The 24,837-nt window shown below is 52.4% G+C and overlaps 1 protein-coding gene across 1 annotated transcript in view; it reads right to left on the bottom strand.

Moving 5' to 3' along the window:
- Positions 1-24,837, bottom strand: part of LOC129715732 (tenascin-X-like) — a 112,605-nt gene that overhangs the window by 27,180 nt on the left and 60,588 nt on the right. The window contains exons 13-23 of the mRNA XM_055665587.1: positions 22,182-22,463; positions 21,310-21,570; positions 16,927-17,208; positions 13,111-13,392; positions 11,697-11,987; positions 9,426-9,716; positions 7,174-7,464; positions 5,919-6,203; positions 4,489-4,779; positions 2,950-3,240; positions 443-727 (exon numbers count right to left, since the gene is read on the bottom strand). Of these exons, the coding sequence (XP_055521562.1) occupies positions 443-727; positions 2,950-3,240; positions 4,489-4,779; positions 5,919-6,203; positions 7,174-7,464; positions 9,426-9,716; positions 11,697-11,987; positions 13,111-13,392; positions 16,927-17,208; positions 21,310-21,570; positions 22,182-22,463 (3,132 nt within the window). The remainder of the gene's footprint in view (positions 1-442; positions 728-2,949; positions 3,241-4,488; positions 4,780-5,918; positions 6,204-7,173; positions 7,465-9,425; positions 9,717-11,696; positions 11,988-13,110; positions 13,393-16,926; positions 17,209-21,309; positions 21,571-22,181; positions 22,464-24,837) is intronic.

Below are 24,837 nucleotides of genomic sequence, written 5' to 3' on the forward strand. Positions count from 1 at the left end.
GTCGTGAGTCTGTGGAATTCTCTGCCTCAGTGGGCGGTGGTGGCCAGTTCTCTGGATACTTTCATGAGAGAGCTAGATAGGGCTCTTAAAGATAGCGGAGTCAGGGGATATGGGTAGAAGGCAGGAACGGGGTACTGATTGTGGACGATCAGCCATGATCACATTGAATGGCGGAGCTGGCTCGAAGGGCCGAATGGCCTCTATTCCTGCACCTGTTGTCTATTGTCTAAAGAGCTGGAGTGATTCAGCGGGACAGGCAGCATCTCTGAAGAGAAAGATTGGGTGAAGTTTCTGGTCAAGACCCTTCTTCAGACTGGTGGTAAACAACTGTGGCAGTGATGGTCTTGAGATCTACAGCTAGATTCCTGCTGGACATGAATGGAGAGAGACTTAGGAGGTGACACATGTTGCCATTGAGAGGGGTGGGTCGGTTCCACGGTACCTGCGGTGGTGAAGTGGGTGGTGAGGGGCTGTGTCCGCTTGGTCCCCGAGATCCCGTAGATATAGATGGTGTATTTGGTGGATGGAAGGAGACCAGCGATGAGGTACCATCGCTTCCCGCCCGGCACCGTCACGTTCTGTGTCTCCTCCGACCCCTGCACCTTGTACTGGATCAGGTAGGAGTCAAAGGTGGTGAGTGTTGTCCAGGTGAGGCGGGCCGAGTTGGCCGTGACTTTGGGAGGCGACAGGCTGCCTATTCTGGCCGGTGTTGCGGGTTCCTCAGGGTCTGCAGGAGAGAGGTTGAGATGGTGAGATGGTGCATTGGGCAAGGCTGCCCACCATGGCCAACATCCCAGTGGTGATGGGAAGCCCATCAGGATGACAAGGGCCGTGGCAGCACAGTGGCACATGGGTAGAGACCACGATTTAATCGGAGTAACCAATATAACAGATTCACAGCACGGAAACAGGCCCTCTCAGCCCTTCTAGTCCATGCCAACACTTATTCCCACCCAGGGGTCCCATCTGCCCGCACTTGGGACCATAACCAACCTCCAATTCCTTTCCCGTCCATAATACCTATCCAATTATTTTTAAATGATGTAAAATCGACCTGCCTCCACCAGTTCCACGGGAAGCTCATTCCACACAGCCACCACCTTCTGAGTAAAGAAGTCCCCCTCATGTTACCCCTAAACTTCAGTCCCTTAATTCTCAAATCATGTCCTCTTGTTTGAATCTTCCCTACTCTCAATGGAAAAAGCTTATTCACGTCAACTCTGTCTATCCCTCTCATCATTTTAAAGACCTCTATCAAGTCCCCCCTTAACCTTCTGCGCTCCAAAGAATAAAGACCTATCTTGTTCAACCTTTCTCTGTAACTTAGTTGCTGAAACCCAGGCAACATTTTAGGGTAACATCCTGACTAGGGGTTATCTATAGGGAGTTTGTACATCCTCCCCTGAACTGTGTGGGTTTTCTCCGGGTGCTCTGGTTTCATCCCACAACCCAAAGACGCGCAGGTTTGTGGTTTAATTGGCTTCTGCAAATTGCCCCCAGTGTGTAGGATTGAATTGGTGTTGGCTGGTCGGCGTGGACTAGATGGGCCGAAGGGCCTGATTCCACCCCGTCTCTCTAAACTAAACTAAATATTTATGTCCAGTGGCAGTGGGAGTGGTGGCACGGTGGTGCAATGGGTAGAGTTGCTGCCTCACAGCGCCAGAGACCCGGGTTCGATCCTGACTACTGGTGCTGGCTGCATGGAGTTTGTACATCCTCCCCTGCACCCGAGTGGGTTGTCTCCAGGTGCTCCGGACCCCCCTCCCCCCCCCCCCACCACACACACACACTCCAATGAGCTACAATTCATTTGTCAGTGATTGACTTGGCGCTATTAAAATTGCAAATTGCCCCTGGTGGTGTCGGGATCTTGATATTAGTGTGTCTGGGGAAAAATTCTCGGAGCATGGACTCGATGGGCCTGATTCCGTGCTATATCTCTAAACTAAAGCAAACAAATAATAAGATGCACACAAAAAGCCATCCAAATGGCGTCAAGTTGGGAAAAGGGGAAGTACAACGGGATCTGGGGGTCCTTGTTCATCAGTCTGTGAAAGTAAGCATGCAGGTACAGCAGGCAGTGAAGAAAGCGAATGGCATGTTGGCCTTCATAACTAGAGGAGTTTAGTATAGGAGCAAAGAGGTCCTTCTGCAGTTGTACAGGGTCCTAGTGGGACCACACCTGGAGTATTGTGTGCAGTTTTGGTCTCCAAATTGGAGGAAGGACATTCTTGCTATTGAGGGAGTGCAGCGTAGGTTCACCAGGTTAATTCCCGGGATGGTGGGACTGTCATATGCTGAAAGAATGGAGCAGCTGGGCTTGTACACTCTGGAGTTTAGAAGGATGAGAAGGTAACTGATTGAAACATAAGATTATTAAGGGTTTGGACACACTAGAGGCAGGAAAAGTGTTCCCGATGTTGGGGGAGTCCAGAACCAGTGGCCACAGTTTAAGAATAAGGGGTAAGTCATTTAAAATAGAGATGAGGAAAAACCTTTTCACCCAGAGAGTTGTGAGTCTGTGGAATTCTCTGCCTCAGAGGGCAGTGGAGGCCAATTCTCTGGATGCTTTCAAGAGAGAGGTTGATAGAGCTCTTAATAATAGCGGAGTCAGGGGATATGGGAGAGAGGGCAGGAACGGGGTACTGATTGTGGATGATCAGCCATGATCACATTGAATGGCGGTGCAGGCTTCGAAGGCCGAATGGCCTCCTCCTGCACCATGTCTATTGTCTAAAGAGCTGGAGTGATTCAGCGGGACAGGCAGCATCTCTGAAGAGAAAGATTGGGTGAAGTTTCTGGTCAAGACCCTTCTTCAGACTGGTGGTAAACAACTGTGGCAGTGATGGTCTTGAGATCTACAGCTAGATTCCTGCTGGACATGAATGGAGAGTGACTTAGGAGGTGACACATGTTGCCATTGAGAGGGGTGGGTCGGTTCCACGGTACCTGCGGTGGTGATGTGGGTGGTGAGGGGCTGTGTCCGCTTGGTCCCCGAGATCCCGTAGATATAGATGGTGTATTTGGTGGATGGAAGGAGACCAGCGATGAGGTACCATCGCTTCCCGCCCGGCACCGTCACGTTCTGTGTCTCCTCCGACCCCTGCACCTTGTACTGGATCAGGTAGGAGTCAAAGGTGGTGAGTGTTGTCCAGGTGAGGCGGGCCGAGCTGGCCGTGGGGTCAGACGCCGACAGGCTGCCTATTCTGGCCGGCGCTGGGGCAGCTTTGTCTTCAGCGGCTGCAACAGAGAGGTGGAAGGGGTGAGATAACATGGAGGCCACCACGGTCCATGGACTAAGGTGGAAGAAGGATTCCTGACACCGGGAGATGGCCTTCCAACTGGAAGTCCCACCACAATCCGTGACTCCTCCACAACTAGTCACAGAGTCTCACAGCATGGAAACAGGCCCTTCAGCCCATCATATCCATGTCAACATAGATGCCCCACCCACACTATCCAACGTGCCCACATTTGGCCCATAACCAACCAAATTATCCCATCCATGCACCTATCCAAATGAGTATAGGAGCAAGGAAGTCCTTCTGCAGTTATACAGGACCCCACTGAGACCACACCAGACTGAGTATTGTGTGCAGTTTTGGTCTCCAAAATTGAGGAAGGACATTCTTGCTATTGGGGAATGCAGCGTAGGTTCACCAGCTAAATTCCCGGGATGGCGGGACTGTCATATGCTGAGAGAATGGAGCAGCTGGGCTTGTATACTCTGGAGTGTAGAAGGATGTGAGGGGATCTTATTGAAAAATATTAGATTGTTAAGGGTTTGGACACGCTAGAGGCAGGAAACATGTTCCCGATGTTGGGGGAGTCCAGACTCTGGGGCCACAGTTTAAGAATAAGGGGTAGGCCATTTAGAACAGAGATGAAGAAATACTTTTTACCCAGAGAGTTGTGAATCTGTGGAATTTCCTGCCTCAGAGGGCGGTGGAGGCCGGTTCTCTGGATGCTTTCAAGAGAGAGCTAGATAGGGCTCTTAAAGATAGCGGAGTCAGGGGATTTGGGGAGAAGGCAGGAATGGGGAACTGATTGGGGATGATCAGCCATGATCACATTGAATGGCGGTGCAAGCTCGAAGGGCCGAATGGCCTCCTCCTGCACCTAATGTATATTGTCTACATATTGTCTATAGACCTCCCTCAACAACCTCCTCCGGCAGCTTGCTAAATATGCTCGCAATTCATTTGTGTAAATAGTGGCCCATCTGTCGCTATTAAATATTTCGCTCCTCACCTTACAACTGGAGGCCAATTCTTGATTACCCTTACTCAGATGAGAGAATTGGATGCAGTTACTCGATCGATTCGTCCAGATCTTGCGGAGGCAGGTGATACCTGGGAGAAGGCGAACGGGGTACTACCTGATTGTGTAGCTGATCAGCCATGATCACATGGAATGGGCGGTGCATTCAGGAATGTAGACAAACGATCATTGCACAATATTGATCACCGATTGAGGTTTCCACGGTACCTGCGGTGGTGATGTGGGTGGTGAGGGGCTGTGTCCGCTTGGTCCCCGAGATCCCGTAGATATAGATGGTGTATTTGGTGGATGGAAGGAGACCAGCGATGAGGTACCATCGCTTCCCGCCCGGCACCGTCACGTTCTGTGTCTCCTCCGACCCCTGCACCTTGTACTGGATCAGGTAGGAGTCAAAGGTGGTGAGTGTTGTCCAGGTGAGGCGGGCCGAGCTGGCCGTGGGGTCAGACGCCGACAGGCTGCCTATTCTGGCCGGCGCTGGGGCAGCTTTGTCTTCAGCGGCTGCAACAGAGAGGTGGAAGGGGTGAGATAACATGGAGGCCACCACGGTCCATGGACTAAGGTGGAAGAAGGATTCCTGACACCGGGAGATGGCCTTCCAACTGGAAGTCCCACCACAATCCGTGACTCCTCCACAACTAGTCACAGAGTCTCACAGCATGGAAACAGGCCCTTCAGCCCATCATATCCATGCCAACATAGATGCCCCACATACACTAGCCCCACCACAATCCGTGACTCCTCCACAACTAGTCACAGAGTCTCACAGCATGGAAACAGGCCCTTCAGCCCATCATATCCATGTCAACATAGATGCCCCACCCACACTAGCCCCACCAGCCCACATTTGGCCCATAACCATCCAAACCTATCCTATCCATGCACATATCCAAATGAGTATAGGAGCAAAGAGGTCCTTCTGCAGTTGTACAGGGCCCCAGTGTGACCACACCTGGAGTATTGTGTGCCGTATTGGTCTCCAAATTTGTGGAAGAACATTCTTGCTATTGAGGGAGTGCAGCGTAGGTTCACCTGGTTAATTCCCGGGATGGCGGGACTGTCATATGTTGATAGAATGGAGTGGCTGGGCTTGTACACTCTGGGATTTAGAATAACCATCCAAAACTATCCTATCAAAGCTGGGGCAGTTTTCTCTTCAGCGGCTGCAACTGAGACATCGAGGGTGGAGAGGGAGGGGACTATGCAAAACATTCAGGAGAAGACATTCCTTGGGAATTGTCCTTCCAAATCATAGCTGGCTCAACTTGTAACTCCACTAGAAGTTCATACGTTCAAAATCATAGGAGCAGAATTAAGCCATTCAGCCCAACATGGCTATCACATTCGGTAGAGGCTGGTCCACATTTCCCGCTCAACCCCATTCTCCTGCCTTCTCCCGATCTAAGGCCTCACATCCGTACTAATCAAGAATATATATATCCCTGCCTTAAAAATACCCAACGACTTGGCCTCCACAGCCCCCTGTGGCAATGGATCTCCCCCTCCCTCATCAAATGCTCATCGTAAACTAACCCTACTCATTCCCGGGATTAGTAGTTACTTAATCCCCCTGTGGACCCCCCTCCACCGCCAACACACCATCCCACAGATGTCAGGCCCAGATCTGCTGGAGTCAGTACCTGGTGTTGCGATCACCCGGCTGATGGGCTTGGTGCGTTGCCCATTGGACATGCCGTGGATGTACACGGTGTACTTGGTACCGGGCCGTAGGTTGGCGATGGTCACTACCCGCCGGTCACCGGGCACGGTCATGTTGCGTGTGGCACCTTTGCCGTGTTCCTTGTAGCGCACCAGGAAGGCGTCAAAACCTCGGTCCGCCTTCCAGGCCAAGCGGAGGGACACCGCGGTGACCTTGCTGACCAACACGCTGATCACCCGCTTCAGCTTCACCTTCTCTGTGGAAGCTAAACACACACAGGGGTCTCTTACTGCTGTGGGCTGGGAGAGAGGCACATCCCAGTGGACAAAGACTGAAGAAAGACTGGATAGACTTGGTTTATACTCTCTAGAATTTAGAAGATTGAGAGGGGATCTTATAGAAACTTACAAAATTCTTAAGGGGTAGGACAGGCTAGATGCAGGAAGATTGTTCCCGATGTTGGGGAAGTCCAGGACAAGGGGTCACAGCTTAAGGATAAAGGGGAAATCCTTTAAAACCGAGATGAGAAGAACTTTTTTCACACAGAGTGGTGAATCTCTGGAACTCTCTGCCACAGAGGGTAGTTGAGGCCACTTCATTGGCTATATTTAAGAGGGAGTTAGATGTGGCTAAATGGATCAGGGGGTATGGAGAGAAGGCAGGTATGGGATACTGAGTTGGATGATCAGCCATGATCATATTGAATGGCGGTGCAGGCTCGAAGGGCCGAATGGCCTACTCCTGCACCTAATTTCTATGTTTCTATGTTTCTATGACAATGCTCTCTAATCCTCTCCTATCCGTGTACCTGACCAAATGTCTATTAAACATTGATATAGTATCTGCAACAACCACCTATTCTGGCATCTACACTAGTCTCACCTGCCTGTGTTTGACCCATATCCCTCTTTACCTGTTCTATCCATGTACCTGTCTAATTGTGCCTTAAACATTACGATAGCCCCTGCCTCAACTACATCCTCTGGCAGCTCGTTCCATACACCCAACACCCGCCGTGTTATAGACTGGTACTGAGTGGGGATGATCAGCCATGATCACATTGAATAGCGGTGCTGGTTCGAAGGGCCAAATGGCCTCCTCCTGCACCTATTGTCTATTGATTCGGCAACTATGACCAGAGGTGTGTTATTTCACCCACGTTAAAGGTGAACGTCATGGATTGTCTGAACGAGATCACGTTTTAGGGTCCGTTTCCCTTTGTCAAAGTCGGGTACCTTTGGTGGTGATGAGGGTGGTGAGGGGCTCGGTTTGCCCGCTGGCAGAGACCCCGTACACACGGACCGTGTAGGCTGTGCCAGGCCGCAGACCAGTGACCACAGCAAACCGGACATCCCCGGTCAACGAGACGTTCCGCGTCACGTCGGAGCCTCGGACCCCGTACACGACCAGGAAAGACTCAAAGATCTTCTCCGCCCTCCAGGTGATGCGGAATGAGCCGGCGGTGACTTGTGAGAAGGTGAGGGTGTCCAGTTTCATGGCCTCACTAGGATCGACCTCTGTGGAAGCTGTGGAAGGAACAGACACTGTTGGACGGTAAAGATCTGATGGAGGGGCGTTGATGGATGGGGACGGGGGGGTCATGGCCGTGGGGGGGTAGAGATGGAAGGCAGGGAGATGAGCGAGGGTGGACGGGTGTTCTTTGCACTGGGGGACCAGTGGTGTGTGTCAGGGATTAGTGCCGGGCCCATTGCTGTTGGCAATTTCTATCAATGATTTGAAACAGAATGTACAAGGCATGATTAGCAAGTTTGTAGATGACATTAAAGGGGGTGGTATTATAGATAGTGAAGATGGTTATCAAAATCTGCAGCAAGATCTTGTTCGGTTCGACAAATGGGCTGAGGAATGGTTAATGGAGTTTAATGCAGATAATTGCAAGGTGATGCATTTTGAGAATTTAAACCAGGGAAGAACCTTGCCAATGAACGGCAGGGCTCTGGGGAGTGTTGTGGACCATACGGATCTTGGAGTGTAAGTTCTTAGTTCCTTTGATGTGGATTCATTGGTAGATTGGGGTGGTCAAGAAAGATTTAGGCACATTGGCCGTCAACAGTCAGAGTATTGAGTATAAAAGTTGGGATGTGTATGAAGGAACAGCAGATGCCGGTTTAAGCCAAAGACGGACACAAAATTGTTGGATGAAACATAGAAACATAGAAAATAGGTGCAGGAGGAGGCCATTCGGCCCTTCGAGGCAGCACCGCCATTCATCGTGATCATGGCTGTCCGTGCCGTGCCCGTGCTGGCCTTCTCCCCATATCCCCCGACTCCACTAGCCCCTAGAGCTCTATCTAACTCTCTCTTAAATCCATCCAGTGACTTGGCCCCCACTGCCCTCTGTGGCAGGGAATTCCACAAATTCACAACTCTCTAGGTGAAAAAGTTTTTTCTCACCACAGTCTTAAATGGCCTCCCCTTTATTCTAAGACTGTGGCCCCTGGTTCTGGACTCGCCCAACATTGGGAACATTTTTCCTGCTGAAGAAGACTGAAGAAAGGTCTCGACCCGAAACGTCACCTATTCCTTCTCCCTAGAGATGCTGCCTGTCCGCTGAGTTACTCCAGCATTGTGCATCTATAACAGTTGGGATGTTATGTTGCAGTGGTACACGGCATTAATGGGGGGCCCATTTGAGGTATTGTGTTCAGTTTAAGTCACCAGTCTGTCGGAAATATGCTGTTAAGCTGGGCAGCGTACAGTGAAGGTTCACAATGTTATTGCCAGGGCCACCCAGAGACACAGAGCTACAGGAGAGGTTTGGCCGGCTAGGACTTTACTCGTTGGAGCACAGGAGCATGGTGGTAGATCTGATGGTGCTGTTTAGAATAATGACATGAATAGATAGGGATGCGCAGTCTTTTACCCAGAGTGGGGGGATCAAGGGACAGAGATTATTGGTTTAGATGAGAGTGGAAATATTTAATAGGAATCTGAGGGGCCAGTTCTTTAACACACAACGTTAAAGGTAATGGGCCAAATGCAGGCAGATGGGACACGAGAAGATGGGGCAACTTGGTAGACAAGGGCAAGTTGGGCCCATGGGCTTTCCATGCCGTAACTATGACCAGAGGTGTCTCATTTCACCCACGTTAAAGGTGAAAGTCAGAGATTGTCTGAACAGGATCACTCCCCCAATAGCAAGAATGTCCTTCCTCACATTAGGGGACCAAAACTGCACACAATACTCCAGGTGTGGTCTCACGGGGGCTCTGTACAACTGCAGAAGGACCTCTTTGCTCCGAGACTTAACTCCTCTTGTTAATACAAGATGGTTATCACAATCTACAGCAAGATCTTGTTCGGTTGGTCAGGTGGGCTGAGGAAAGGCTAATGGGGTTTAATGCAGATAATTACAAGGTGATGCATTTTGAGAAGTTAAACCAGGGCAGGACTTTCACAGTCAACGTCATAGATTGTCTGAACGAGATCACGTTTTAGGGTCCGTTTCCCTTTGTCAGTCGGGTACCTTTGGTGGTGATGAGGGTGGTGAGGGGCTCGGTTTGCCCGCTGGCAGAGACCCCGTACACACGGACCGTGTAGGCTGTGCCAGGCCGCAGACCAGTGACCACAGCAAACCGGACATCCCCGGTCAACGAGACGTTCCGCGTCACGTCGGAGCCTCGGACCCCGTACACGACCAGGAAAGACTCAAAGATCTTCTCCGCCCTCCAGGTGATGCGGAATGAGCCGGCGGTGACTTGTGAGAAGGTGAGGGTGTCCAGTTTCATGGCCTCACTCGGATCGACCTCTGTGGAAGCTGTGGAAGGAACAGACACTGTTGGAGGGTGAAGATCTGATGGAGGGGCGTTGATGGATGGGGAGGGGGGGGTCATGGCCGTGGGGGGGGTAGAGATGGAAGGCAGGGAGATGAGCGAGGGTGGACGGGTGTTCTTTGGACTGGGGGTCTGGAGGACCAGTGGTGTGTGTCAGGGATGGGTGACGGGCCCATTGCTGTTGGCCATTTCTATCAATGATTTGAAACAGAATGTACAAGGCATGATTAGCAAGTTTGTAGATGACACTCAAGGGGGTGGTATTATAGATAGTGAAGATGGTTATCAAAATCTGCAGCAAGATCTTGTTCGGTTCAACAAATGGGCTGAGGAATGGCTAATGGAGTTTAATACAGATAATTTGCAAGGTGATGCATTTTGAGAATTTAAGCCAGGGAAGAACCTTGCCAATGAACGGCAGGGCTCTGGGGAGTGTTGTGGAGCATAGGGATCTTGGAGTGTAAGTTCTTAGTTCCTTTGATGTGGATTCTTGGTAGATAGGGTGGTCATCGTCTCCTTTTAGGCACATGGCCTCAACAGTCAGAGTATTGAGTATAAAAGTTGGGATGAAGGAACTGTAGATGCCGGTTTAAGCCAAAGATGGACACAAAATTGTTGGATGAAACATAGAAACATAGAAAATAGGTGCAGGAGGACCCATTCGGCCCTTCGAGGCAGCACCGCCATTCATTGTGATCATGGCTGATCGTCCCCTATCAATAACCCGTGCCTGCCTTCTCCCCATATCCCTTGATTCCACTAGCCCCTAGAGCTCTATCTAACTTTCTCTTAAATCCATCCAGTGATTTGGCCTCCACTGCCCCTGTGGCAGGGAATTCCACAAATTCACAAACTCTCTGGGTGAGCAAAAAGTTTTTTCTCACCCCCAGTCTTAAATGCCCCCCCCCCCCCTTTATTCTAAGACTGTGGCCCCTGGTTCTGGGACTCGCCCAACATTGGGACCATTTTTCCTGCTGAAGAAGACTGAAGAAAGGTCTCGACCCGAAACGTCACCTATTCCTTCTCCCTAGAGATGCTGCCTGTCCGCTGAGTTACTCCAGCATTGTGCATCTATAACAGTTGGGATGTTATGTTGCAGTGGTACACGGCATTAATGGGGGGCCCATTTGAGGTATTGTGTTCAGTTTAAGTCACCAGTCTGTCGGAAATATGCTGCTCAGCTGGGCAGCGTACAGTGAAGGTTCACAATGTTATTGCCAGGGCCACCCAGAGACACTGAGCTACAGGAGAGGTTTGGCCGGCTAGGACTTTACTCGTTGGAGCACAGGAGCATGGTGGTAGATCTGATGGTGCTGTTTAGAATAATGACAGGAATAGATAGGGATGCGCAGTCTTTTACCCAGAGTGGGGGAATCAAGGGACAGAGATTATTGGTTTAGATGAGAGTGGAAATATTTAATAGGAATCTGAGGGGCAGTTCTTTAACACACAACGTTAAAGGTAATGGGCCAAATGCAGGCAGATGGGACTCGAGAAGATGGGGCAACTTGGTAGACAAGGGCAAGTTGGGCCCATGGGCTTTCCATGCCGTAACTATGACCAGAGGTGTCTCATTTCACCCACGTTAAAGGTGAAAGTCAGAGATTGTCTGAACAGGATCACTTCCCCAATAGCAAGAATGTCCTTCCTCACATTAGGGGACCAAAACTGCACACAATACTCCAGGTGTGGTCTCACTAGGGCTCTGTACAACTGCAGAAGGACCTCTTTGCTCCGAGACTTAACTCCTCTTGTTAATACAAGATGGTTATCACAATCTACAGCAAGATCTTGTTCGGTTGGTCAAGTGGGCTGAGGAAAGGCTAATGGAGTTTAATGCAGATAATTACAAGGTGATGCATTTTGAGAAGTTAAACCAGGGCAGGACTTTCACAGTCAACGTCATAGATTGTCTGAACGAGATCACGTTTTAGGCTCCGTCTCCCTTTGTCAAAGTCGGGTACCTTTGGTGGTGATGAGGGTGGTGAGGGGCTCGGTTTGCCCGCTGGTAGAGACCCCGTACACACGGACGGTGTAGGCTGTGCCAGGCTGCAGACCAGTGACCACAGCAAACCGGACATCCCCGGTCAACGAGACGTTCCGCGTCACGTCGGAGCCTCGGACCCCGTACACGACCAGGAAAGACTCAAAGATCTTCTCCGCCCTCCAGGTGATGCGGAATGAGCCGGTGGTGACTTGTGAGAAGGTGAGGGTGTCCAGTTTCATGGCCTCACTCGGATCGACCTCTGTGGAAGCTGTGGAAGGAACAGACACTGTTGGAGGGTGAAGATCTGATGGAGGGGCGTTGATGGATGGGGAGGGGGGGTCATGGCCGTGGGGGGGGGTAGAGATGGAAGGCAGGGAGATGAGCGAGGGTGGACAGGTGTTCTTTGGACTGGAGGACCAGTGGTTTGTGTCAGGGATGGGTGCCGGGCCCATTGCTGTTGGCAATTTCTATCAATGATTTCAAACAGAATGTACAAGGCATGATTAGCAAGTTTGTAGATGACACTCAGGGGGGTGGTATTATAGTTAGTGAATAGACAATAGACAATAGGTGCAGGAGTAGGCCATTCGGCCCTTCGAGCCAGCACCGCCATTCAATGTGATCATGGCTGATCATCCCCAATCAGTACCCTGTTCCTACCTTCTCCCCATATCCCCTGACTCCGCTATCTTTAAGAGCCCTATCTAACTCTCTCTTGAAAGTATCCAGAGAACCGGCCTCCACCGCCCTCTGAGGCAGAGAATTCCACAGACTCACCACTCTCTGTGAGAAAAAGTGTTTCATCGTCTCCGTTCTAAATGGCTTACCCCTTATTCTTAAACTGTGTGACCCCTGGTTCTGGACTCCCCCAACATCGGGAACATGTTTCCTGCCCCTAGCGTGTCCAAACCCTTAATACTTTTATATGCTTCAATAAGATTCCCTCTCATCCTTCTAAACTCCGGAGTGTACAAGCCCAGCTGCTCCATTCTCTCAGCATATGACAGTCCCGCCATCCCGGGAATTAACCTGGTGAACCTACGCTGCACTCCCTCAATAGCAAGAATGTCCTTCCTCAAATTAGGGGACCATAAACTGCACACAATACTCCAGGTGTGGTCTCACTAGGGCCCTGTACAACTGCAGAAGGACCTCTTTGCTCCGAGACTTAACTCCTCTTGTTAATACAAGATGGTTATCACAATCTACAGCAAGATCTTGTTCGGTTGGTCAGGTGGGCTGAGGAATGGCTAATGGGGTTTAATGCAGATAATTACAAGGTGATGCATTTTGAGAAGTTAAACCAGGGCAGGACTTTCACAGTCAACGTCATAGATTGTCTGAACGAGATCACGTTTTAGGCTCCGTGTCCCTTTGTCAAAGTCGGGTACCTTTGGTGGTGATGAGGGTGGTGAGGGGCTTGGTTTGCCCGCTGGCAGAGACCCCGTACACACGGACCGTGTAGGCTGTGCCAGGCCGCAGACCAGTGACCACAGCAAACCGGACATCCCCGGTCAACGAGACGTTCCGTGTCACGTCGGAGCCTCGGACCCCGTACACGACCAGGAAAGACTCAAAGATCTTCTCCGCCCTCCAGGTGATGCGGAATGAGCCGGTGGTGACTTGTGAGAAGGTGAGGGTGTCCAGTTTCATGGCCTCACTCGGATCGACCTCTGTGGAAGGAACAGACAGTATTGGAGGTGTAGTTTCTGGTGCAGGTGGCGTTGATCAATGGGGAGCTTTTATTCCATATTCTTCCCAGAAGTTATCGGGCAACTGAACCGTCCTCTCACCAACTAGAGAGCGTATCTGACCTCCCATCTACCTCATTGGAGACCCTTGCACTATCTTTCATTGGACAACTCCACTATATCTTGCATCAAACATCATTCCCTTTATACTGTATCTGTACACTGTGGACGTCTTGAATGGAACCATGTGTAAGAAAGAACCGCAAATGCTGGTTTATATCGAAAGTGGACACAAAATGCCCAGGTAACTCAGCAGGTGAGGCAGCGTCTCTAGAGAGAAGGAATGGGCGACGTTTCGGGTCGAGACCCTTCTTCAGACTGATGTCAGGGGTGGGGGCGGGACAGAGATTGCATGTAGTCGGATACAGTCAGACCGGTGTGAGAACTGGGCAGGGGGAGGGGATGGAGGGAGAGGGAAAGCAAGGGCTATCTGAAGTTAGAGAAGTCAATGTTCGTACCGCTGGGGTGTAAACTACCCAAGTGAAATATGAGGTGCTGCTCCTCCAATTTGCGGTGGGACTCACTCTGACAATGGAGGAGGCCCAGGACAGAAAGGTCAGATTGGGAATGGGAGAGGGGAGTTGAAGTATGTTAGCTTTCATTGCAAAAGGATTTGAGTATAGGAGCAGAGAGGTTCTACTGCAGTTGTACAGGATCTTGGTGAGACCACACCTGGAGTATTGCGTACAGTTTTGGTCTCCAAATCTGAGGAAGGACATTATTGCCATAGAGGGAGTGCAGAGACGGTTCACCAGACTGATTCCTGGGATGTCAGGACTGTCTTATGAAGAAAGACTGGATAGACTTGGTTTATACTCTCTAGAATTTAGAAGATTGAGAGGGGATCTTATAGAAACTTACAAAATTCTTAAGGGGTTGGACAGGCTAGATGCAGGAAGATTGTTCCCGATGTTGGGGAAGTCCAGGACAAGGGGTCACAGCTTAAGGATAAAGGGGAAATCCTTTAAAACCGAGATGAGAAGAACTTTTTTCACACAGAGAGTGGTGAATCTCTGGAACTCTCTGCCACAGAGGGTAGTTGAGGCCAGTTCATGGGCTATATTTAAGAGGGAGTTAGATGCGGTCCTTGTGGCTAAGGGGATCAGGGGGTATGGAGAGAAGGCAGGTACGGGATACTGAGTTGGATGATCAGCCATGATCATATTGAATGGCGGTGCAGGCTCGAAGGGCCGAATGGCCTACTCCTGCACCTAATTTCTATGTTTCTATGTTTCTAAGTGCTGGGTCACCGGGAGATCAGGTTGGTTAAGGCGGACTGAGCGGAGGTGTTGGGGGAAACAATCGCCGATGTACAGAAAAAACCAGTGACAATTTAATGTAATCATGTATTGTCTTTCCACAGACTGGATAGCATGCAAGGGAATGGCTTTTCACTGTACCTCGTTGCATGTGGCAATGGTAAACTAAATATTCACAGTTTACAAGGTCATGCATTATTCACAAATGGCATGAATGCAGTTTGAAAACAGCGACCACCAGATTACTGTGTTGTCAGCCTTATCCGCGACACTCTCTACCCCGCCCCCCCTCACCCTCCCTTTTCCCTTCACCCACCCCCTCTCCCTCTGCCCCCCGTGGCGACCAGCATTAACGGATGGCCTCCAGAGTCACTATAGAAGTCGGGAGGTCGTGTCACAGAGATCCACAATGTTGGTGAGGCCACATTTGCAGTGTGGTGTTGAGATTTGGGCACCATGTTATCGGGAAGATCTTCAGAGAAGATTTAGGTGGATGTTGCCAGGACTAGTGAGTGCGAGCTACAGGGAGAGGTTGGGCAGACTGGCACCTTGTTCCTTGGAGCGCAGGAGGATGAGGACTTTGATCTTACAGAGCTGTATAAGATCACGAGAGGAATTGATAGGGTACATGCACAGACTTTTCCCCAGAGTAGGGGAATTAAGAATCAGAGACCGTAGGTTTAAGGTGAGAGGGGGGAAGATTTAACTGAAGCTAGTGGGGGGCAACTGTGGATTCCACAGAGGGTGGTGGGTGTATGGAACAAGCTGCTAGAGGAGGCAGTTAAGCCAGGTACTCCCACAACATTTAACAATCATTTGGACAGGTACATGGATAGGACAGGTTTAGAGGGATATGGGTCAAACGCAGGCAGGGGGGATTCGAGTACATGGGATATCTTGACCGGCAAGTTCAAGTTCAAGAGAGTTTATTATCATGTGTCCCTGATGGGACAATGCAATTCTTGCTTTGTTTCAGCGCAACAGAACATAGTAAGCATGAATACAGAACAGATCAGTGTGTCCATATACCATTATATACGTGAATACACACAAATTCATTTCACTTGTACTTTATGTGCAATGTGACGAATAAAACTGTATTGTATTGTATGAATAAATAAACTGATAGTGCAAATAACAGATAATGGGCTATTAATGTTCAGAGTTTTGGCCGAGCCAGGTTTAATAGCCTCCAGAACAAGGAGTAATAGTTTAAGGATAAGGGGGACATCCTTTAGGACCGAGATGAGGAAAACATTTTTCACACAGAGAGTGGTGAATCTGTGGAATTCTCTGCCACAGAAGGTAGTTGAGGCCACACAGTTCGTTGGCTATATTTAAGAGGGAGTTAGATGTGGCCCTTGTGGCTAAGGGGATCAGGGGGTATGGAGAGAAGGCAGGGATGGGATACTGAGTTGGATGATCAGCCATGATCATATTGAATGGCGAATGGTGCTGGCTCGAATGGCCGAATGGCCTACTGCTGCACCGATTTGCTATGTTTCTATGGCTGTGGGGAAGTAGCTATTCCTGAACCTGGCTGCTGAAGGGCCTGCTTCCGCGCTGTGTGACCCTATGTCACCGCATTCTCCCTCTCAGGGGACACGCGGGCACCGACATGTGCCTGGAAGATGGACAACAGTTGACTTGGGTAGACTGTCTGTTACCTGGACAGCAGGCAATGGACAATAGGCCACTCGGCCCTTCGAGCCAGCACCGCCATTCACTGTGATCATGGCTGATCATCCCCAATCAGTACCCCGTTCCTGCCTTCTCCCCTGACTCCGCTATTTTTAAGAGCCCTATCCAGCTCTCTCTTGAAAGTATCCAGTGAACCGGCCTCCACCGACCTCTGAGGCAGAGAATTCCACAGGGTAAGAAAGAATTGCAGATGCTGGTTTAAATCGAAGGTAGATACAAAAATGCTGGAGTAACTCCGCGAGCGAGGCGACATCTCGGGAGGGAAGGAATGGGCGACGTTTCGGGATGAGATGAAGAAGGGTCTCGACCCGAAACGTCCTTCATTCCTTTCCTCCAGAGACGCTGCCTCCCCTGCTGAGTTACTCCAGCCTTTTGTGTCTACCTATGAATGGGTACCTTGAGGCTGATCTATCTTTTCCCTTGATCGATGCGGAAGGGTTTACTGACCGAGATGGGTTCTGTAATATAAATGGAGGGACTGTGGGATGCCCGGTACCTTTGGTGGTGATGAGGGTGGTGAGGGGCTTGGTTTGCCCGCTGGCAGAGACCCCGTACACACGGACGGTGTAGGCTGTGCCAGGCCGCAGACCAGTGACCACAGCAAACCGGACATCCCCGGTCAACGAGACGTTCCGCGTCACGTCGGAGCCTCGGACCCCGTACACGACCAGGAAAGACTCAAAGATCTTCTCCGCCCTCCAGGTGATGCGGAATGAGCCGGCGGTGACTTGTGAGAAGGTGAGGGTGTCCAGTTTCATGGCTTCACTCGGATCGACCTCTGTGGAAGGAACAGTCACTGTTGGAGGGTGTACAAAGATAGAAAAAAAATCCTGGAGAAACTCAGCGGGTGAGGCAGCATCTATGGAGCGAAGGAAATAGGCGACGTTTTGGGTTGAGACCCTTCTTCAGACTGATGTGGGGGTGGGGGCGGGAAGAGGAAAGGACGAGGCGGAGACAGTGGGCTGTGGGAGAGCTGGGAATGGGAGGGGAAGGAGGGAGAAAGCTGAAATTGGAGAAGTCAATGTTCATACCGCTGGGGTGTAAACTCCCCAAGCATAATATGAGGTGCTGCTCCTCCAATTTACGGTGGGACTCACTCTGGCCCAGGACAGAAAGGTCGGATTGGGAATGGGAGGGGGAGTTGAAGTGCTGAGACACCGGGAGATCAGGTTGGTTATTGCGGACTGAGCGGAGGTGTTGTTGGAGTGTGTAGTTTGTGATGGAGTGGCTTTGATCGATGGGGAAGCTCTTATTACATATTCTTCCCAATTAACTGAATCATCCAATCACAAACTGGAGAGCGGCCCTGACCTCCCATCTACTTAATTGTAGACCCTCGCACTATCATTAGACTCGACCGGACTTGTTCTTGCACTAAACATCATCCCATTCATATTATATCTGGTGTGAATGCAGTTTTCAAACAGCGACCATCATATCACCAGCCGCACTGGTGAGTAAGGCAAGGCAGCACCTTTACCACCTCAGGCTGCTGAGGAAATTCAGAGTCTCTCTGAGGATCCTCCAGTGCTTCTACTCTGGGCTGTAGAAAGCATCTTGTCCGGGAACATCACAATCTGGTTTGGGAACAGCTCTGCCCAGGACAAGAAGGCTCTGCAGAGAGTAGTGCGTTCGGCCGAACACACCATGGGCACTACACTCGACCCCCTGCAGGACCTATACACCAGGAGGTGCAGATTGAGAGCCAGCAACATTATGGGGGACCCCTACCCCCCCAGCAACGGACTGTTCCAGCTGCTACGGTCAGGCAAACGCCTCCGCTGTCATGCTGTGAAAACTGAGAGGATGAGACAGAGTCGCTGCCTCAAAAAGGCTGGCAGTATCATCAAAGACCCACACCATCCTGGCCACACACTCATCTCCCTGCTACCTTCAGGTAGAAGGTACAGGAGCCTGAAGACTGCAACAACCAGGTTCAGGAATAGCTACTTCCCCACAGCCATCAGGCTAGTAAACCTGGCTCAGACAAAACTCTGATTATTAACAACCACTTTCTGTTATTTGTACTTGACCAGTTTATTTATTCATGTGTGTATATATTTATATTATGGTATATGGACACACTGATCTGTTCTGTGGTCAATGCCTACTGTGTTCTGTGTGGTGAAGCAAAGCAAGAATGTTATTGTCCTATACAGGGACACATGACAATAAACTCACTTGGACTTGAACTTGAGTTTCTTCCCACAGGCCGTCAGGATTGTAAACTCTGATCTCACCAGAGACTAATTTACTGTTGTGCTGTGCCTCTTGTAAAACAATATTTTCTAATATATAAATACTGACTGTTCTATTCTGTTCAGTTATTTTGCACAATCCGCAGGCATTGCCACTTGCATTTCACTGTACATCTTGTATGTGTATGTGACAAATAAACTTGGCTTGACTACTGCGTTATCAGCCTTATCAACGACACTCTCGTTTGCAGGCGCTGCTCGTCCAATTTTGGCTGGGTCTCACTCTGACAGTGGAGGAGGCCCAGGACAGAACGGTCAGATTGGGAATGGGAGGGGGAGTTACCGGGTCAAGGCAGACTAGACTAAGGTGTGGTGTGCCGGACAGGTGAGAGACCAAGGGGAAGACTGGTGGGTGAAGGCAGGGTGGGGGGGGGGGGGGGGGGGGGCAAGACAGTGAACTTCACTTCACCCGTCCAAAAGCAGACGCACTCGATGATGAATATCCCCATCTGCCGAGCAGCAGGGCTGGCACCAGGGAATAAATCGCTGGCCAGCTCCACTCCAGATGCTGCCATTCCTCTGTGCAGACGTTAAAGATGAAGGGGAGGAAAGATTGTTATTGGATGGAAAATCTGCATTGATTAGTGGCGCCCCTCTGTTTTTTCTGTCACACATATTAGTGATCTGGAAGGAAGGATGGGTGATCTAATCAGCCCCTTTGCCAATGTCGTGCAAGCGTGCACAGTGAGGCAGATGTGTAAAGATGCCGCGTGGTAGAGAGTCACAGTCGTGGGGGGGTAAGAGAGTACTGGTTTGATTAGTACGGGTATCAGGGGAGAAGGTGGGAGAATGGGGTTAGGAGGGAGAGATACATCAGCCATGGTTGAATGGCAGCGTAGACTTGATGGGCCGAATGGTCGAATTCTTCTCCTATCATAGGAACTCGCAGTCAATGAGGGACAGGTGAGTGGGGGGGGGACCCCACCCCCAGATGAGTCTGGGGTAGACAGGTGAGTCGGGGGGGACAGGTGAGTCGGGGGGGGGCAGGTGAGTCGGGGGGGGGAGGGGGCAGGTGAGTCGGGGGGGAGGGGCAGGTGATTTCGGGGGGGGAGGGGCAGGTGAGTCGGGGGGGGAGGGCAGGTGGAGTCTGGGGGAGGGGCAGGTGAGTCTGGGGGGACAGGTGAGTCTGGGGGACAGGTGAAATTCCTCGTGGTTGGGGACAGGTGAGTCGGGGAGGGGCAGGTGAGTCGGGGGGGGCAGGTGAGAGGGGGGGACAGGGTGGAATACAGGGGAGGGGGGGCAGGTGAGTCGGGGAGGGGCAGGTGTGAGGGGGGGGGGGCAGGTGAGTCGGGGGGGCAGGTGAGTCCAGCGGGAGCAGGTTACCTGTGGAGGCCTCGGTGGTGAGCGGTGCTGAGGCACAGGTGAGTCGGGGCAGGTGAGTCGGGGCAGTGAGTTCGGGGCAGGTGAGTCGGGGACACAGGGTGCAGGTCGGGGGACACAGGTGAGGTCAGGTAGGGGCAGGTGAGTCCGGTGGGGTGAGCAGGTTACCTGTGGAGGGCCTCGGTGGTGAGCGGTGCTGAGGCACAGGTGAGTCGGGGGGGGGGTCAGGGCAGGGGTGAGTCGGGGAGGGGCAGGTGAGTTCTGGGGGGGACAGGTGAGTCGGGAGGGGCAGGCGAGTCGAGGCGGGGGGGTGAGTTGGGGGGGAGGGGCAGGTGAGTCGGTAGGAGGGGCAGGTGAGTCGGGGGAACAGGTGAGTCGGGGAGGGGCAGGTGAGTCGGGGGGGAGGGGCAGGTGAGTCAGGTAGGGGCAGGTGAGTCGGGGAGGGGCAGGTGAGTCCAGCGGGAGCAGGTTACCTGTGGAGGCCTCGGTGGTGAGCGGTGCTGAGGCACAGGTGAGTCGGGGAGGGGCAGGTGAGTCGGGGAGGGAAAGGTGAGTCGGGGTAGGGCAGGTGAGTCACAGGGGTAGGGGCAGGTGAGTCAGGTAGGGGCAGGTGAGTCCAGCGGGAGCAGGTTACCTGTGGAGGCCTCGGTGGTGAGCGGTGCAGAGGCACAGGTGAGTCGGGGCAGGTGAGTCAGGGGAGGGGGGGAGGGGACAGGTGAGTCGGGGGGGGACACAGGTGAGTCGGGGAGGGGAAGGTGAGTCCGGTAGGGGCAGGTGAGTCCAGCGGGATCAGGTTACCTGTGGAGGCCTCGGTGGTGAGCGGTGCGGAGGCACAGGTGAGTCGGGGGGGGGGGGGGGCAGGTGAGTCGGGGAGGGGACAGGTCGGAGGGGGGGACACAGGTGAGCGGTCGGGGACACAGGTGAGTCGGGGGGGGCAGGTGAGTCTGGGGGGGGAAGGTGAGTCGGGGGGGGAGGGGCAGGTGAGTCCAGCGGGAGCAGGTTACCTGTGGAGGCCTCGGTGGAGAGCGGTGCTGAGGCACAGGTGAGTCGGGGGGGGGGGGGGGGGGGGGCAGGTGAGGGGGGGGGGAAGGGGAAGGTGAGTCGGGGGGGGGAGGGGCAGGTGAGTCTGGGGGGGCAGGTGAGTCCAGCGGGAGCAGGTTACCTGTGGAGGCCTCGGTGGTGAGCGGTGCTGAGGCACAGGTGTGTCGGGGAGCGCAGGTGGGTCTGGGGACACAGGAGAGTCGGGGAGGTGGGGGGAGGAGAGTGGGGGAGGGCAGGTGAGTCCAGCGGGAGCAGGTTACCTGTGGAGGCCTCGGTGGTGAGCGGTGCGGAGCGGCCGGTGTCGGTCACCCCGTGGAGAGTGATGGTGTAGCGGGTGGAAGGGTTCAGTCCCGTGATCCGTGCGTGGCGGAGGTCCCCGCTCACGGTGACGTTCCGCGTCTCCGGGCCCACAGCTCGGTACTCCACCAGGAACCAGGCGTAGCCCCCCGTCGACTCCCACCACACCCGCAGCGAACTCGCCGTGACATTGGACACAGTCAGAGCGGAGATTGCTGGGGACACTGCTGGGGGCAAAGGGGGAGAGAGGCGGGGGGGAGGAGGGGGGGGGGGGGGGGGGGGGGGGGGGGAGGAGGGGGGGGGGGAGGGGGGGGGGGGGGGGTGGGGGGGGGGAGGGGGGGAGGGGAGAGAGAGAGGTGGAGGGGGGGGGGGGGGGGGGAAGGGGGGGAGAGAATGTGGGGTAATGTGGGGGGGAGAGAGTGGAGGGGGGAGATGGGGGGGGCGGGCGGGAGAGGAGTGAGAGAGAGGTGGGGAGGTGGGGAGAGAGAGAGTCACAAAGTGGAGGAGTTAGAGGATAGAGAGAGTAAGGGGGTAGAGTGTCGGGGGGTAGTGTGATGGAGAGGGAGAATGGGCGAGGGGAGAGAGGGCGAGTCAGAGGGAGGGAAATGTCCGTTAATATCTCTACCTCACTGCTCCCAACTCTCTCATCACCTCCCTCCCCTCTCTCTCACCCCTCCCTCCCCCCACATCACCCACCCCCCTCTCCTTCTCTCCCTCCCTCCCACATCACCCACTCCCTCTCCTTCTCTCCCTCCCTCCCTCCCACATCACCCACCATTTCCCCCCACCCCCACCCTTGCCTGGCGGAATGAGGGGTGGGTCCGTTCTACGGTACCTGCGGTGGTGAAGTGGGTGGTGAGGGGCTGTGTCCGCTTGGTCCCCGAGATCCCGTAGATATAGATGGTGTATTTGGTGGATGGAAGGAGACCAGCGATGAGGTACCATCGCTTCCCGCCCGGCACCGTCACGTTCTGTGTCTCCTCCGACCCCTGCACCTTGTACTGGATCAGGTAGGAGTCAAAGGTGGTGAGTGTTGTCCAGGTGAGGCGGGCCGAGTTGGCCGTGGGGTCAGACGCCGACAGGCTGCCCAGTCCAGCGCTGGCTTTGTCCGTGGTGGCTGTAGATAGAGACCAGAGGTATTATAGACCATAGACAACAGGTGCAGGAGTCGGCCATTCGGCCCTTCGAGCCAGCACCGCCATTAACTGTGATCATGGATGATCATCCACAATCAGTACCCCGTTCCTGCCTTCTCCCCATATCCCCTGACTCCACTATCTTTAAGAGCCCTATCTAGCTCTCTATTGAAAGTATCCAGAGAACCCGCCTCCACCGCCCTCTGAGGCAGAGAATTCCACAGACTCACCTCTGTGTGAATTGACCTCGTGAAACCTACGCTGCGTAAATGTAGGTCCTTCTGCGTTTGTACAGAGCCCTGGTGAGACCACACTTGGCGTATTGTGTGCAGTTTTGGTCTCCAAATTTGAGGAAGGGATTCTTGCTATTGAGGGAGCGCAGCGTAGGTTCACCAGGTTAATTCCCGGGATGGCGGGACTGTCATATGCTGAGAGAATGGAGCGGCTGGGCTTGTACACTTTGGAGTTTAGAAGGATGAGAGGAGATATTATTGAAACATTTTAGATTATTAAGGGATTGGACACGCTAGAGGCAGGAAACATGTTCCAGATGTTGGGGGAGTCCAGAACCAGGGGACCACACAGTTTAAGAATAAGGGGTGGGCTATTTAGAACATAGAAACATAGAAATTAGGTGCAGGAGTAGGCCATTCGGCCCTTCGAGCCTGCACCGCCATTCAATATGATCATGGCTGATCATCCAACTCAGTATCCCGTACCTGCCTTCTCTCCATACCCCCTGATCCCCTTAGCCACAAGGCCCACATCTAACTCCCTCTTAAATATAGAACGGAGGTGAGGAAACACTTTTTCACACAGAGAGTTGTGAATCTGTGGAATTCTCTGCCTCAGAGGGCGGTGGAGGCAGGTTCTCTGGATACTTTCAAGAGAGAGTTAGATAGGGCTCTTAAAGATAGCGGAGTCAGGGGATATGGGGAGAAGGCAGGAACGGGGTACTGATTGTGGATGATCAGCCGTGATCACGTTGAATGGCGGTGCTGGCTGGAAGTCTATTGTTTGTGTCACTATCTGTGTGGAAAAGTTTTATCTGTATTCAGTGGGTTTTGAAGACAGGAATGTTCGAACAACAACTGCCGGACAAAATTGTCGGACAAAACAACGTCTCTTGGCTCGCCCACAACAGCCGGGGGTAATGCTGGAGGCTTCACTGGCTGCATCTGGAGGACCAGCGCCCACTATGGGCACCGGAGCCACAGCGACGGCGCCTTCAGGGATGAGCGGTCGTGGCTGCGTTCCCAGCAAGAGGGGAGGGGTAGCCGGGATCATGTGGAGAGGCTGTAGCAACTGGGAAAACTTTCCACAGCAGAGGGACTTAGAGGATTGCAGTTTCCAGGGAGAGTTCTGGACGTAGCCGAGGCCATCGCAAAAACCAACCTCCCTTCCACTGACTCCATCTACACCTCCCCAAGACCGGCGGCATTATCAAGGACCAGCCTCATCCCTGGTCGCTCCCTCTTCACCCCTCTCCCATCAGGCAAGAGTTACAGTATTTAAAAACCGCACACCTCCAGATTCATGGATAGCTTCCTCTCGGCTGTTATCATGCAACTGAACGACGCGCTCACCAACTGGAGAGCAGTTATAACCTAACATCTACCTGATTGGAGACCCTTGAACTATCTGTAATTGAGCTTTGCTGAACTTTAGACAATAGACAACAGGTGCAGGAGTAGAGGCCATTCGGCCTTTCGAGCCAGTACCGCCATTCAATGTGATCAAGGATGATCATCCACAATCAGTACCCCGTTCCTGCCTTCTCCCCTGACTCCACTATCTTTAAGAGCCCTATCTAGCTCTCTCTTGAAAGTATCCAGAGAACCAGCCTCCACCGCCCTCTGAGGCAGAGAATTCCACAGACTCACCACTCTCTGTGAGAAAAAGTGTTTCTCCTTTGATCTTGCCCTGAGCTCCACTCCCGTTATCATGTATCTGTACACTATGGACGGCTTGATTGTAAGCATGTACAGTGTCTCCACTGAGAAAAATCCACTAAAAGCTTTTCACTTGAACCCTGTGTAAAAATACACTTGGCCCATACATCTCATTGAAAGTTTCCCCCTCTCACTTTACAGCACTTGAAATGTCCACACTGGGGAAAAATATTCTGACTGTCTATCCCATCTATCCCTCTCATCATTTTATACACTTCTATTAAGCTCCGACGCTAAGGGGAAACCAACCCAAGTTTGGCCAAACTCTTCCTGGTGCTAATATCCTTTAATCCAGGCAGCATTCTGGTAAACTTACTAAAGAGCGAAAGGCCTGGATAGATTTAATGTGGAGAGGATGTTTCCACTAGTGAGAGAGTCGAAGACAGGAGGCCACAGCCTCAGA

Source organism: Leucoraja erinacea, unplaced genomic scaffold (genome assembly GCF_028641065.1).
Source record: "Leucoraja erinacea ecotype New England unplaced genomic scaffold, Leri_hhj_1 Leri_135S, whole genome shotgun sequence".
Lineage (NCBI taxonomy): Eukaryota > Metazoa > Chordata > Chondrichthyes > Rajiformes > Rajidae > Leucoraja > Leucoraja erinaceus.